Below are 15642 nucleotides of genomic sequence, written 5' to 3'. Positions count from 1 at the left end.
ATATGCACAGATTAAGTATAGGAAATAATTAAAAGAGAAAAGACACTAGAATTAAGGGGGGTTGGGAGAAGCTTCCTATTAAAGATAGGATCTTGTTTAGGACTTAAAGAAAGCTGGTAGGCAGCTATAAGGAGGAAGAGAATTTCAGGCCTGGGGGACAGCCAGAGAAAAGGCCTGGAGATGTGAGATGGAGTGTTTTGTTCATGGAACCTCCAGGAGGTCAGCATCACTGAATTGAAGAGTATGTGGTGGAAAGTAAAGTATAAAAAGCCTGGAAAGGTAGGAGAGGGCTAAGTTAAAAAGTGCTTTGAATGCCAGATCATTTTGTATTTATCTTGGAGGCAATAGGGAGTCACTGGAGTTTGTTGAGTACAGGGGAGACATAGTCAGACCTGCACTTTAGTAAAATCACTTTAGTGGCTGAATGAAAGATGGATTGGAGTGGGGAGAGACTTGAGACAGGCAGACCTACCAGTAGGCTATTTTAGTAGTCCAGGAGTGAAGTGATAAGGGCTTGCACAAGAGTGGTGGCTGTGTCAGAGGAAAGAAGCGGTCATGTTCTAGAAATGTTGCAAAGGTAGAATCAACAGGTCTTGGCTACAGATTGGATATGGTGGTGGTAGTGATGGTAAGAGACAGGCATTGAGGATGACGCCTAGATTGTAAGCCTGAGGGGACTGGGAGGATGTTGGCACCTTCTACCATAATAAGGAATTTTGGAATTGGAAAAGTTTAAAGGGAAAGATAATGAGTTCAGTTTTAGAAGTGTTGAATTTAAGATGTCTACTGAACATCCAGTTTGAGATGTCTGAAAGGCAGTTGGAGATGAGAGACTGGAAGTCAGCAAAGTGGTTAAGTTAGGATAGGCAGATTTAAAAATAATCAGCTTAGAGATAATAACTAAATCCATAGGAACTGATGAGATCATCAAATGAAGTAGTTTGAGGGAAGAAAAGGACCCGGGACAGAGCCTTCACCTACAATTAGGGATTGATTAGGATTGGGTTGAGTAGGGCTTCAAAAGCTAAATAGAAATGTTTCCTAGAGGAAGTAGGAAGCCACTGGAGTTAATTGAGTAGGGGAGTCACTTGGTCAGATCTGTATTTTAGAAAAATTACTTTAGCAGCAGTATATAAGATGAGCTGGATTAGGGGAAAAATTAGGGTAGGAGAACCAATTAAGAAGCTATTTTAATAATCTAGGTAAGAAGTAACGAGGACCTGAACTGAGGTTGTAGCTGTATGAGTAGAGATGTAAGAGGTATTGTGAAGGTTAAAGCAGCAGTATTTAGGATTTAGAAACTATTTGGTTATGTGAGGTGAGAGAGAGAGTGAGAAATCTATTATAAGTAATGCCTTAGTTACAGACCTGAGATACTGTAATCATGGAAATACCTGGGACAGAAATAGAGATATTAGGAAGAGGGAGGGGTTACAGGGAAAGATAATGAGTTCTGTTCTGAGTTTGAGATATCTATAGGATGTCTGTCCATTTTGAGATGTCTAGTAGGCAACTGATGATGTATTATTGATGCTCAGGGTAAGGATGGGAACTGGATATAGAGATATGTAATGATAGTTAAATCAATGGGAGCTGGTGAGGTTATTAAGAAAGTAGAGTGGGAGAAGAGAAAAGACCCTAGGAGAGAATTTTGGTGAATACCCACAATTAGAGGGAGTGATATAGATGGTAAGCAAACAAAAAACACTGAGGACAGACAGGAGGTGAACGAGGTGAGGATGATGTTACGAAAACCCAAAAAGGAGAGAGTATCCAGGAGCAGAGTGGTCATTGAAGCCAAATGAAGTAGATATGTCAAGAAGAATTAAGAAAGAGAAAAAACCTATCAGATTTTGTTGGTCATTCAGTCAGTAAACATTTATTAAAAACCTATTATGTATCAGACACTGCTATAAGCACTGGGGATACAAAAAAAAAGGCAAAAAGACAATCCCTGTTCTCAAGGAGATCACAGACTTATGGGGGAGATGCCATGCAAACAACTGTGTGCAAACAAACTACATACAGGTTAAAATGGAAATATTCAATAGAGAAAAGTCACTAGAATTAAGGGAGAACAAGAAGGACTTTTTATAGAAGGTAAAATTTTAGCTAGTACTTTAAGGAAGCCAGGGAAGCCAGGAGGTAGAGTTGAGGAGGGAGAGAATTCCAGGCCTGGGAGCAGCCATGGAAAAATGCCTGGTTGAGTTTTTTTTTTTTTGTTCAAGATAGCAAGCAGTCCAGTTAGAGCATATGGACAAGTATAAGGTGTAAGAAGACTACAAAGTAGGAAGTGGGGTGTTTGTGTGTGTATAAGTGGGACAGGCTGTGAAGGGCTTTGAATACCAAATAGAGGATTTTGTATTTGATCCTGGAGGGAATAGGGAACTATTGGCATTTATCAAATAGGAAGATAATATTGTCAGATGTGTGCTTTAGGAAGATCAATTTGACAATGGAGTGGAGGATAGATTGGACTAGGGAGAGATTTATGGCAGAGAGACCAACCAACAGGACATTGCAACAGTCCAGGGGTAAGGTGATAAAGGATACTACCAGTGTGATGGCAGTGTCAGAGATATGTATGAGAGATGTTATGAAGGTAAAATCTAGAGGCCTTGGCAACAGATTGGATATGCATGTGTGGAGGTGAGAGAAAGTGAGGAGTTGAGGATAATGCCTAGGTTGTGAGCCTAGCTGATGGAGATGGTGGTACCCTCAGTGGTAATAGAGAAGTTAGGAAGAGGGGGGAGGTTGAGGGTGGTGGTGGAAATAATGAATTTAGTTTTGGACATGTTTAGTTTAAGATGTCAGTGGGACATCCATTTTGAGGTGTCCAGTAGGCATGGAGGTGTAAGACTGGAGGACAGCAGAGAAAATTAGGGCTGGATAAGTAGATTTGAGAATCATCAGCAGAGAGATGATATTGAATCTATGAGACTTGATGAGATCACCAAGTGAAATAGTATAGAAGGAAAAGAGAAGAGTGCCCAGTGGGATACCTATGGTTTGTGTGCATGACCTGGATGAAGATCCAGTAAAGAGGACCAAAAAGGAGTGGCCAGTTAAGTGAGAGGAGAACCTGAAGAAAGTAGCAGCATGAAAACCTAGAGAGAAGACACTATCAAGGAGAAGAGGGTAATAAACACTGCACAGAGGTCAAGAAGGATGAGGCTTGATAAAAGGCCATTAGAATTGGTCATTAAGAGAGCCTAAATAACTGGAGAGAACAGTTTCTGAGGTCAGAATCAAAACTAAAGAGTTACTCTATTTGCTAATTAATAAGATCACTAAGAAATCATTGGTAATTTTGGAGAGAGAAGTTTCAGTTGTGATGAGATCAGAAGCCAAATTACAAAGGATCAAGAAATTAGTCCAAAGAGAGGAAGTGAAGGCATTGAATGTAGGTAGCTTTTTCTAACTGAGAGAAAGAGAAAGAAAGCTGAGAAAGGGAGGAAAGATAAAGAGGGATAATGATAGTTTAGTGAAAATTTTCTAAGTATGGAAGGAGACCATGTCATGAGACTACTAAGTTAAAGGAGCTTGTGAGTTTTGATCTGAGACGAATACTTAGTGACAACAGGAATTCTGTCTTAAAATATTTGAAGGATCGTTAGGTGGAAGAGGGATTAAACTTTTTCATATTAGTAGGATAAACACTGGACCTGGAACCTTTAGCTTAAGCTTCAATTTAGAGATTAAAAATTGGAAGGAGAAGTTTTTAGGGCTGCTGGTACTGGAGCAATTCCTGATGATCCTACCTAAGGACAGAGTCTTTGGGGAAGTCACAACATAGAGAGGTTAGTGAGGAGGGGAGGTGAGGATGGAAGGTTTGAATCAAATGCCTGAGGATAGAGGTGGCAATAATAGATTGGGGGAATATGGAGATATGGGGAGGAAATCTCTCTAGTGTGTGACAAAGGCAAACAGACACTTCAGGGGAAGGTGTTTGAAGGAATGGTTGAGGTAGAAAGTGACTAGAAACCCTAGCTGATCTCTTACTCTCCTTCTTACCACACCTATCACATAGTTATTTGCTTCAGTTCTGTGGGCTGGTCTAGCTAGTCCTATTAGACCCACTATACTGTTCTCTAGGGATACAGCAACCTCTTCCCTTCTCTCCTCTCTCCCCCATGCACCTTTACCACCTGGTTTCTGGAAAAATCCCTTCAGTTTAATTAATTTCAGTTTAATTAATCAAGCATCTTCTATATTCAAGACATTGTTGTTGTTTTCATTGGAGATACGAAGATAAACAACCAGCCCTCCCTTCGAAGAGATTGTGGTCTAACAGAGAAGAAATCACATTTTTGCAAATAAATATGATACAAGGTAGAACATAATAGCGGCAAAGAAGAGATGTGGACATAGGGCTATCAGTAAACTCAAGGAAGAAAGAAAGCACTTTGAACTCAGAGACTGTTTCATAGAGGAAGGATCAAGAAAGAGAGCCTGGTGTAGTGGAAAGAACGTTGGATATTTAGTAATAAGATCTAGGGAGAACTCTCAGGTCTGCTATTACTAGTTAACATGATTTTAGAAAAGTCACTTAACCTCTCTAGGATTTGGGTTCTTCCTCTCTAAAAAGGGGAATTTGGACTAGATGATCATCTTAGAGGTTGTTTCTAGCTCTTAAATTTGATAACTCTATTAATTTATACATGAGTTGGACCTTGAAGGAAGAAAAGCATTTCAGCAGTCAGTTGGAGAGGGTCGTGGCTCCTTACTGCTCTGTAGCAGGAAGGCGGGAGAAAGCACAAAATTGGGCAATATATAGTAGTTCAGATTGGCTGGAGTATAGAGTGTATGAAAGTGAGGAATATGAAGTAAGATTGAAAAGGACCTTTAAGAAACTTAAAGAAAGTGGGGGAGGGAGGAAATAGAGGGAACCGTGAGTCAAAAGTACAGGAATAGATGAGTTTCCAAAGTATAGTCTTATGTTTGGAACTGAACTTAGTTATATCTTAAGAGGAAACGTTCTGCTTGGCTCATTTTGCAGTGGCATCTGTCCTTGGTTTTGTTTCTTCGCCATAGATCTGCCTAGGAAATCCTACCCTAATGTTTCCCTTTTTATTTTATTTTTATTTTTGGAGGCAATTGGGATTAAGTGATTTGCCCAGCAGCCCATAACTAGTAAGTGTCTGAGGCTGGATTTGAACTCAGGTCCTCCTTATTCCAGGGCCAGTGCTCTATTCACTGTGCCACCTAGCTACCCTTTATTTCCCTTTTTTAGACTTTTGGTGGTTCCCCTTCTCAGAAGAAAGTGGTACTTATGGACTTTCCCTCTGATTGTGGAGAGGCCAGCAATGATTCTGGGCTCTCTTCCATCTGCCTCTCTCATATCCAGCCGGTTTGTAAGGAATCCTAGCTTGGTGAGTCACATCTTTAAGGCAGGATTTGTGGTATATTGGAAAGGGCAATGGACGTAGAGTTCAAAGACCTGGATTCATATCCTTATTCTGACACTACCTATGTGGTCTTTGACAATCACTTATCTCATGTAATAAGATTTAGAGCCATAAGAGACCATAATGATAATCCCTTCTAATCTCTTATTGTTTCTGAGGAGACTGAGTCTGAGAGTCTCAATGTTAGCGCCTTAGGTAAGTCACATAGCAGGTAGCCAAGCACAGATTTGAAATTAGGTTCTCTGACTCCAAGTCTAGTGCTTTTTTTATACTGCATTGTAGAAATGTATACTTCTTTGCCCTTTAACTCCTCTGGGACTCAGTCTCCTTACCTATGAAATGGAGTTGGGTTGACTTAAGTTCCTCTTTTAGCTCTAAAATCCCATGATTTCAAAGTATGTTCTCCCTCATGGCTCCTCTCTCTTCTCTAGCTCTGCCTTCTTAGGACTTGGATTTTCCTATAGAGGGAAGCACAAAGCAGGAGAGAATGGCTGCAGGGCTCATGACACCCTGGTCTCAGGTGAGTGAGACTTTCCTCTTTCTCCCAGTGCTGGTTTCAGAGGGTAAAAATATTTCCTTAGCTTGTCCTATAGCTGCTTTTCCCAACAAAATTAAACTCTCCATTGCCCTTTATCCTTGCACCTTTTGCTACATTATCCTATCATTTTTTACCAAATCCTAACCCAGGGTTACTCCTGCCACCTACATTCTCTGCTCCTACTTGATGTGTAGCTTGAACACCCATGGAAATCAAACAACCATTCTAACTGGTTCAACTAAGAATTTATGTTCTTATTTCAACTGAACCTGCATGACTTCATGGCATTCCTTTTATTCTTTCCTAGTTAACTTTCATAGTTACCACTATAGTTGTTCCAAACCTCTTATCTCTTCAAGACCCCTACAATGCCTTTCTAGTCTGAGCAGAAGACCCCATCCCTTAATTTATGGAGAAAATGAAACTGTCCACTATGAGTTCCTTCTTCTCTCCAATTCCATACTTCAGAAACTCCCTATAAAATCTCCCATTCTCTCCTCTCTTGCTTCAATCTTTGAAGAAAAGGTGACCTTTTTTCTTGCCATGACTAGACTTTTTCCTAGTACTCCTCTAGGAGCTTGTCCTTTTGATCCATTATTAGCTCTTTTTTTATCTTCAGTCTCTACTTTTGGCTCCTTCTTGCTGCCTACAATAATGCACATATCTCTCCCATCCCTAAAAACCCTTCACTTGATCCGCTATCTCTTCTCACTTTTGCAGCCAAATTTACAAAAATAAATTGTCTTCACTCTTCGACTCTACTTTGTCACCTCCCACTCCTTTGCAATATGGTTTCTGACTTCACTACTCCTGAAACTGCTCTCTTCTAGGTTATCAACATCTCTGAATTGCTAAATCTAGTGGCTTTTTCCTCAGGCCTTATCCTTCTTGATTTCTTTGCAGCTTCAGACATTGGTGACCATCCCATTCAACTGTGTGCTTTCTCTTCCTTCAGCACTGATGGCATTACCGTCGTCTGGTTTTTCTCCTGTCTATCTAACTGCTTCTTCTGAATTTTCTTTGTCAATTCCTCATCCATTTCCCACATTCTAAGCTTAGATGTCCTACAAAGCTTTGTTTTAGATCTTCTCTCATTTTTTCTACACATTTTTTCCTGGTCATCTCATTTACTTCCATGGGTTCAATCAGCATCTCTGTGCAGATAATTCTCAAATCTACTTATCCAGACATATTCTTTTTGAACTCTAGACTCACATTGTCTCATCTGGCTGTTCTGTAGGCTTCTCTAACTTAACAGGTCCAAAATAATTGATTATCTTCCCTGTTAAACCCACCCCCTTCTCCTGACTCCTTATTTATGTTTAGGGTACCACTCTCCCTCTTTTCACACAGGTTTGTAACCTCAGAGTTATCTTTGACTCTTTTATTCTACATATCTAATTATTTGCTAAATCTTTTCAGTTCTACCTGCACTTTTGTAACCATCCCCTTCTCTATATGTTTGCTTTTTACCCCAGTTCAGGCCCTTATGACCCTCTGGACTGGACAGTTGTAATAGCCTTATAACTGGTTTCCCTGTTCACTATTTGTCTCCTCCCCATTCCATCTTGAACAGTTACCAAAATAATCTGACCATGTCAATTCCCTGCTCAAAATTTTTCAGTGGCTCCCTATTGCCTCCAGGATAGAGTACAAACTCCTTAGCCTGGCAGTTATAGACTATCACAGACTGGCTCTAGCTTACTTTTCTGGACTTATTACACATTGTACTCCCATATATGAGAAGAAACTAGGTGGTACAGTGGATAGGGTATTGGACATGCAGTTGAGAAGACTTGAATTTAAATCTGGTCTCAGATGCTTACTAGCTGTGTGACCTTGGGCAAATCATTTAACTTTTTACTGCCTCCATTTCTTCAACTGTAAATTGGGGATAATAAAAGTACCTCCCTCCCGGGGTTCTTGTGAGGATCAAATGAGATAATAATTGTAAAGTGCTTCACACATTGCCTGACACATAGTAGGTATTATATAATACCTCGTCTCTTGAGTCTAAGTCCAGTATTCTTTCAACTGCAGGGCTAACACAAGTGCCAGTAAAACTAATATCCTGCAAGGTAGGTCAAAGAACTCACTCCTTTATGTTTAAGGTAATGGGAGCCCTCATCAGATTTTGAGCTGGGACACATAAGGTTAGTACTGTTTACCTAGTCTGTCTGGGAAGCTAATGTCATAATATTATAGGATTGTAGAATCTAGAGTTGGAAGGGACCTTATAGATTATCTTTGTAAACAACCCACATTTTACAGATAAGTTTATTGAGCCCTGTAGTTGTCTGCAATGATTCCTTCCATTTGTTCAGTAGACAAAAATTAATCTCTCCATACTTCAGTACTCCAAGGAACTGTGATTTTATTAATGTTGATACTGTCTTCACTGATGCACATCACCGCCCCTTTATAACTTAGAAGATTTTCTTGAGCATTATTAAAAAAAAGTCATCACCCTGTAGCCACCTTGGAAATAATCCTTCATGACTTGTCAAGAATGGATCTTCAGATGATAGATATACTCTCACTGGTCCATACTTGAGGTCATTCTAACTTTGTAAGAACTGTCAAAGCCTGTGCTCTGGAGGCCTTGACTTTCTACCGCAGGGTCACCTACATGCCATAATAAGACATTAAAGTAAGACTTTAGTGGAAATCTCTCCATAAATCAGATCAGTATTCATTTTCAGACTTATGTTTCTTTTTTATTATTTGGCTCAGGGGGTTCTCAACCTTTTTTTGTGTCATGTACCCCTTTTACGTTCGGGTAGACTGTAGCCCCTTTTACAGAATAAGATTTTCAGATACATAAAATGAAACACATAGGATTACAAAGGAAGCCAATGACATTAAAATAATATTACCAAAATGTTAAAAAATACCAAACCACATTTGTGATATTTATACTTTTTAATGGACACACTGAATAATAAGACAATTCATTTAATATATTTGCAACTTGAAGTTAAATTTTATTTTTCAAAGACATCAGTGTGAAGACTGTTGTTGCTTAATTTGAATAAGAACAATAAATTGTCAAATAGACTTTGACAAGGGAACACATCATGTTGGACATTTAAGCAGTTTTTTTGGTTTTGTTTTGATGGTTCCAAGTGTTGGATTTCAATTTGCAAAGATATATTGTTGCAAATGGAATTAAAGCCTTCATAGCTTGCTTTACAAGGAAAGGATAAACTTTTCTCAAGGAACATGAGAATTTTACTAAGACTTTTTGAGTTAAACTCCATTTGAAGTTGTTTTTTATCCTAATATCAATGAGTTTTTCTTTGGTCAGGTCCACACCTTTGATGTAGTTTATATCAGTAAGAAAGTGATAGTGAACCCTTGATTTAGCTTTAATGTTATAAATATGGAAATAACTTTTGACAGAGAATTTCATATCTCGATTTCATCTTGGTAAAACATTTTCTTCAGCATTTGAAAGTTTTTAAGGATGTTGGCTTTTACTCTCTTCTTCCATGTATTGGCAAGCTTAGCCAAGAAAGTTTATAAATTTTCAACAGTATGCATAATGGTCATATTAGAACCTTGAATTGAAAGGTTCCAGGGGTAGGGAACCTGTGGCTTCGAGGCCACATGTGGCACTTTACGTTCTCAAGTGTAGCCCTTTGACTGAATCCAAACTTCACAGAACAAATCCCCTTAATAAAAGGAATTGTTCTGTAAAACTTGGACTTAGTCAAAAGGCTGCACCCAAGGGCCTAAAAGGCCACATGTGGCCTCGAGGCCACAAGTTCCACATCCCTGGTTTAGGTAAACCAAGCAATGGATAAAGTCCTTTCTTTCAAAATGTTCTAAGATGGATTTTTTTTTTCTTTCAGAAAAAGTGAAACTTTTACAACTGAGGTTCAGACAGGTACTTTAAGGCTTGTCCTTTTGAAAGCCAATGAATTTCTGCATGTGGTAGAGAAATTCTTAATGTTCAGTTCCCATTTCTTAACAAAATTTTTTATTGAGATGATTCAGAAACCTGCTTCTAATTAAGTTTATGACTATTATGGCTGTTGACAAAACTTCTTTCATGGTTGTTGGAAGAGTCATTGTTGCCAGTGCATGACTATAAAAAGTAATAAGTGATGATAATGTGAGAAGCTTCCTTTTTTAACTAAAGTAGCAAAACTGGATGTATTAGCAGACATTGAAAGAGCTCCATCTGTGCAAACAGTGTGGAGCTTTTCTTTCTAGTCAAAGTTTTTTTCCCCCAAATTGGAACCCAAACAAACAACTTTTGTTATTTCCAAATTGTTGATGACTTGTGGTTTTCAAAAAGGACTCAAAAAATAGGAATTCTTTTTAGTGGCATTAGCATGCACACAGTGAACAAAAATAAAAAGCTGGTTATATTGAAAGATGAATGTAGTTTTATCCATTTGCATACTGAAGGAGAATGGCAAGGCTACCAGTTACTCTGTGACCTGCTTCAAAATGTTAAAAACATCAATTATTTGAGAATGTATCACATCATTTGACAATGGAACTGCTTTGAATTTTTTTCCTCTATTGCAGTAACCAACTAACTTGATCATTTCCAGTGCACATCTTTGCTAAAATCCCTTCAATAGTATGGGATTTTTTTTGGGGGGGGGGTTTGGCAATTTAGTAAGCAACTTTATAGGATGCCTCAGGAAAAAAGATTTTTGTGAAATGGCAAATCCAGGTTTTGGATATGTCCCAGCTTTTTGGAATCAAGCTTTCTTCCCATGAAAAGAGCTCACATCTTTAAGTGCATTTTCACTATGGATAGATGTGAGGTGCTTTCTCTAGTTTTCCTGGCTTCCTACTTCTATTCATAAGAATATTTCTATACAAAAAGACACTGTCTTTTGTGACATGCCACGTTAATTAATGCAAGAGAAATAATACAAAACATAGTCTTCATCATATTTCCTTCCTTTTGACATTTCAACTTAAATTGGGTCTGTAAATATAAAGTAAAGCTAAAATAAAATACTTGATTTATTTATTTGAAATTTGTTATTTTATGATTTTAAGTGATTTGGCTGATAAATCTGCATAGAAATAAGTAGTTTTATGTTAAATAAAGGTTAAAATATTCAGAAAATTTGAATGACAACTAAAATGAGGCAAGTTTTACAATTAATTAAAGTTTTAAAACTTTTAATGACTTTTAATTCTCTGATGGCTATTTGGATTACAACAATAGCTCAGGAGGCCTATTCTTCCTAGAATTTGGCAGTTATTTTGAGTAGAGTTTTATGGCTTTCTGTGCCTTCCTAGAAATAGTAATTCTCCTTTCTGATAGCATTTGCAATTTTTAAATTTGTGGTATTTTCACAGAATAATAATACATGAATACCAATTGTTTTATTAAAGATTGTTATTGCTTGGGGTTTTTCTGATTTTTCTCCCCAGTTGCAAAATTTTCACCCCTTGTGTTTTGTATATGTTTCTTTCTTTTTCTTTCAAACTTTAGTAACATGTTTCTCTTATTACCCACCCTCACTGAGGAAGAAAGAAAGAAAGGAAAAATAAATCCCTTAAGAAATAAATCTACAGGGGCAGCTAGTGGATAGAGCACCAGCCCTGAAGTCAGGAGGACCAGAGTTCAACTCCGACCTCAGACCAAACACTTAACACTAGCTGTGTGACGCTGGGCAAGTCAATTAACCCCAATTGCCTAAAAAAAAAAAAAAGAAATCTATAGTCTGGCAAAATAAATTCCCACATTGACCATGTTTGAAAAATATTTATCTCTTTCTGCATTAAGTTTATCACCCCTTCTGGTAGGAGGTGGATGGTGTCATCTTGTGCTAAAGCCTTTCAAAGTTGTTTTTCTCTATAATGTTATCATTGTATAAATTGATCTCCTAGTTCTGCTCTCTTCACTTTGCATCAGTTTATAGAGTTCTTCCTAGTTTCCTCTGAAATTGTTCCTTTTGTCATTTCTTATGGCACAGTAATATTTTGTTATGTTCATATACCATAATTTGTTTAGCCATTTCCCAATAGGAGGACATCCCTCTAGTTTCTAGTTTTTGGCTACTACAAAAAAGAGCTACAATATTTTTTTTGTACAATGGATCCTTTTCCTCTTTCTTTGATCTCTTTGGGGTCATAGGCCTAGTAGTGGTATCACTGGGTCAAACTTTAGTAATTTTTTGGGCATAATTCCAAATTGCTTCCCTGAATGGCTGAACCAGTTCACAGTTGTACCAGTAGTGAACTAATTTGCCAGTTTCCCCACAGAACCTTCAGCATTTGTCATTTTCCTTTTTGGCATCTTTGCTAATCTGATGGATATTAGGTAGAACCTCATTGTCTAGCCATTCTGTAAAGCAGTCTATAACTATGCCCCCAAAGCTCCTAAATCATGCATATACTTTAACCCAGCTATACTAGTTTCTATGATCTTCTAAAGAGGTCATAGAAAGAGGAAAAGGACTTACATGTATAAAAATATTTATAGGAGTATTTTTTGTAGTACAAAATCTGGAAGCTAAGGGGATTCTTCTTATTGGACTATGGCTAAACAAATTATGGTATATGAATATAATAAATATTACTGTGCCAAAACAGTTTCAGAGGAAATTGAGGCCTAAGTTAACTAATGCAGAATGAAGTGAGCAAAATTTATACAATTAAAACAACATTATAGAAAAAAACAGCTTTGAAAGACTTTAGAAATTTGGTAAGTGCAATGATAAACCTCAAGTCCAGACAACTGAGGATGAAACAGTTCACCCACCTCCATTTAGACAGGTGATACACTTGAAATTTAGAATGATGTATTTATCTATCTATCTATTTTTTTATTTTTTACTAGGCAATGGAGTTAAGTGACTTGCCCAGAGTCACACAGCTAGCTAGTGAGTGTTATGTGTCTGAGGCCAGATTTGAACTCAGATCCTCCTGACTCCAGGACTGGTACTCTATCCACTGTGCCACCTTGCTGCCGCTGTACATTTTTTGACATGACCAATGTGGGAATCCTCTGCTGGACTATGTGTATTTGTTATGAGGATTTTGTACTTTTTTAATTGTTCAATTTCAGGGGCTGGAGGTCCAATTTAGCAGTGGGAGGAGAGATAGTAAAAGCTTGTAAAAATAATATTTTTTTAAAGAAAGTAATGAGGGAGGAATTGTCAGGGAGTGTGAACTCCTTATTCAAATATTTAATAAAAGGGGAGTAGAAATATGTGACAGTAGTTAGAAGGGGCACTGGGGCCTTGGAAATTTATTTTAAAATAAGGAACACATGAACATATTAGTAGGGAGGGGGAGGAAAGAGAGACAGAGAAGGAAGGAGAGACAGGGAGAGATAACAATTGGGGAACTACGGAAACAGGAAAGCAGCAGTTGATGCTATAAGTGTTAAAATGAGTGCTTCAGTTTCCTAATCTGAATCTGCCTGTAGGCAGATGATAAAATCAGGGTACATCCTCAGATATTCCTAACTTGACTCATATTGTGGCTGTAGAACTGATTGTGTTGAAAGGAGGAAAAGCAAGAGAACAAGGTAAAACTTCTGAGTGGCAGAATCAGAGTATGGTTGTCTGGGTGGTTCTGTCTGTGTGTCCTTGGTTTTGTTTCTTAATGCTGTATGTATCCCTGGGAAAGCCTTGTGCAGCACCTGATGCTGGATGCTACACAAGGTCTTAGAAACAGAGTATACCAAAAGTCTGGGTGTTGATAATTTTATTACAAGGTCAATGGCACTTCTATCCTTGACAACACCATCTATGTTCTTTTCTGTTCTCCTAGGCACATCTGTGTCAGAAGTCACAGGACCTGAATAAGAGGGTCATGTTAGCTTCAGGAGAAGAGGAGTGTTGAGTAGGCAGAATTTAGTTAATGGAGGAGCTTGTCCCTGAATAGGATGATCCTGACTAATACCACTAAAATTAATATGATCATTATTAGAGGGTATTGTGTAATAAAGAATAAAAGAAAAATGAGAAAAAAGACAGTTCAGCAAAACTAACCAATGTGTCAGTGAGGTCTGTTGGTATATGTACTGGTCCACCATTGCTATCTATGTTTGATGGCTTCATTTACAAGAAGGTATCACTTTCTGACTTTATTATTCACGCCATCCTTTTCTGTTCACTAAATACAGTATCATTGACAGAAATGGGGTTGTTGGTAGGAGAATCTGGTTTGTGGAAGATAAAGACTCAGACTTTGGAGATATTCAGTATTTCGTGGTAGAAAACACAGTAGACCTACAGTATACCTTATTCATATGCTACATTGAGGCATCAACAAACCATGAAGTGGTTGGCTCTTTGTGGGTTCAAAGCTTTACTGGTCACTTCCATAACATCCTCAGTGATTATTAAAATTCTTCTTTAATCATCCCCTTCCTACGAAGAATACAGGCATCATCCCTTCCAAGCTCTTTCATTGCTCTTAATTCCCCAGTTCTTTCCTCAGTAGGAGTCCCACCTGACTCCCGAGATTCAATTTCTCCCCTCTTGCTCACCATGTGGAGTTATTACTGATACTCTTCAGCTGTCTGTGGGTCATTGTAGTGAGTTTGTCCTCCTAATTCTTCCCTAACCTATTTATCCTCTAGCTGTTAGCATAAATCTTTCATTTTCAAAGCATTTTGCAAGGTTTCATCTATGTACATAAAGTTTAGCATCCCTCCTTCTTTTTTTGACTGTCCTTTGCAATCCCTGTCATTTTAATTATATTCTTCAATTGGTACCATGTAACCTAAGGCGGTATTAAGGTGGAAGGCTAGTCGGGCTAAATTTGAGGTAAAAACAGGAATTCCTGTGGGAGATGCCCAGGATAGATATATAGAACTGCAGGGTGAGTGAAAGATCAAAGCCTAGATTTGTGGATTATTAGCTTAACAGGTAAGAGTTTCAGCTGTGCAAATGAGTGAGCCCTCTAAAGGAGAGAATTTAGAGAAGAGCAAAAAGATGAGTCCTGTGGAACATGAACATTTTGTAGGGAAAGAGGAATCAGAGAATTTCAGAGTTTTAAGGAATTTAAAAGACCATCTTATCCAACACATACTTGAAAAAAGTTCCTTTTGACATTTCGGAGCTGCCACCTCAGAGATCTGACTTACTGGCGCACCCTGCCCATTACTGCTTAATCTGCAAAAATGTCTGACAAACCAGATAGGGCTGAGATTCAGAAATTCAATAAGTCTAAATTGAAGAAGACAGAAACACAAGAGAAAAACCCACTGCCTTCAAAAGAAACAATTGAACAGGAGAAGCAAGTAGGTGAATCATAATGAAATCTGCCCTGCCAATAGGCACTGCACATTCCACGAGCATCGCCTTCTTAATTTTACTTCTTTTAGCTGTTTAACTTTGTAAGATGCAGAGAGGTTGGATGAAGTTTAAGTAACTGTGCTCCCCCTTTCAACATCAAAAGAATAAAGAACTACTGACATTAAATTGAATGAAGGCCAAGTCTGCTGCCTCTTTGCATTTGCCTGTCCTGGCTAGTTTGAATCCTGGTGGCATTAAAAAAAATTTTTTTTAAAAGAGCTTGCATGTTGGTGAAAAGAAGAACCCAAGTGGGACTATAGTAAATCTAGTTAATAGTAAAATGCAAAGCTGTACCAAGGTCCTGGCACGCTATAAAGGCAATTAATCTGAGTGCCATTTTTTTTTGTTCAAATGATTTTATTTACTGGAATGTACAATTCTTTAATATGCAAATAAAGAGTTTTAAAAG

At 38.1% G+C, this 15642-nt stretch overlaps 2 protein-coding genes across 2 annotated transcripts in view; both read left to right on the top strand.

Annotated features, from left to right (window-relative positions):
* Nucleotides 1–15642, top strand: part of LOC114045245 (zinc finger protein 420-like) — a 63983-nt gene that overhangs the window by 42068 nt on the left and 6273 nt on the right. Inside the window, exon 8 of the mRNA XM_027865098.1 lies at nt 4617–4628. Coding sequence (XP_027720899.1) covers nt 4617–4628 — 12 coding nt within the window. The remainder of the gene's footprint in view (nt 1–4616; nt 4629–15642) is intronic.
* On the top strand, nt 15036–15214 carry LOC114045248 (thymosin beta-4-like). Its single transcript, XM_027865108.1, has one exon. The coding sequence runs from the start codon at nt 15059–15061 to the stop codon at nt 15191–15193; it is 135 nt and encodes a 44-aa protein (XP_027720909.1). The 5' UTR covers nt 15036–15058; the 3' UTR covers nt 15194–15214.

This window comes from Vombatus ursinus, unplaced genomic scaffold (genome assembly GCF_900497805.2).
Source record: "Vombatus ursinus unplaced genomic scaffold, bare-nosed wombat genome assembly UNPS02014778.1, whole genome shotgun sequence".
Lineage (NCBI taxonomy): Eukaryota > Metazoa > Chordata > Mammalia > Diprotodontia > Vombatidae > Vombatus > Vombatus ursinus.
This window is presented reverse-complemented; position numbering and strand designations above follow the sequence as displayed.

What these genes read in the sequence shown, in the direction of transcription:
- LOC114045248 (XM_027865108.1), top strand. Translation starts at nt 15,059, where the DNA reads ATGTCTGACAAACCAGATAGGGCTGAGATTCAGAAATTCAATAAGTCT.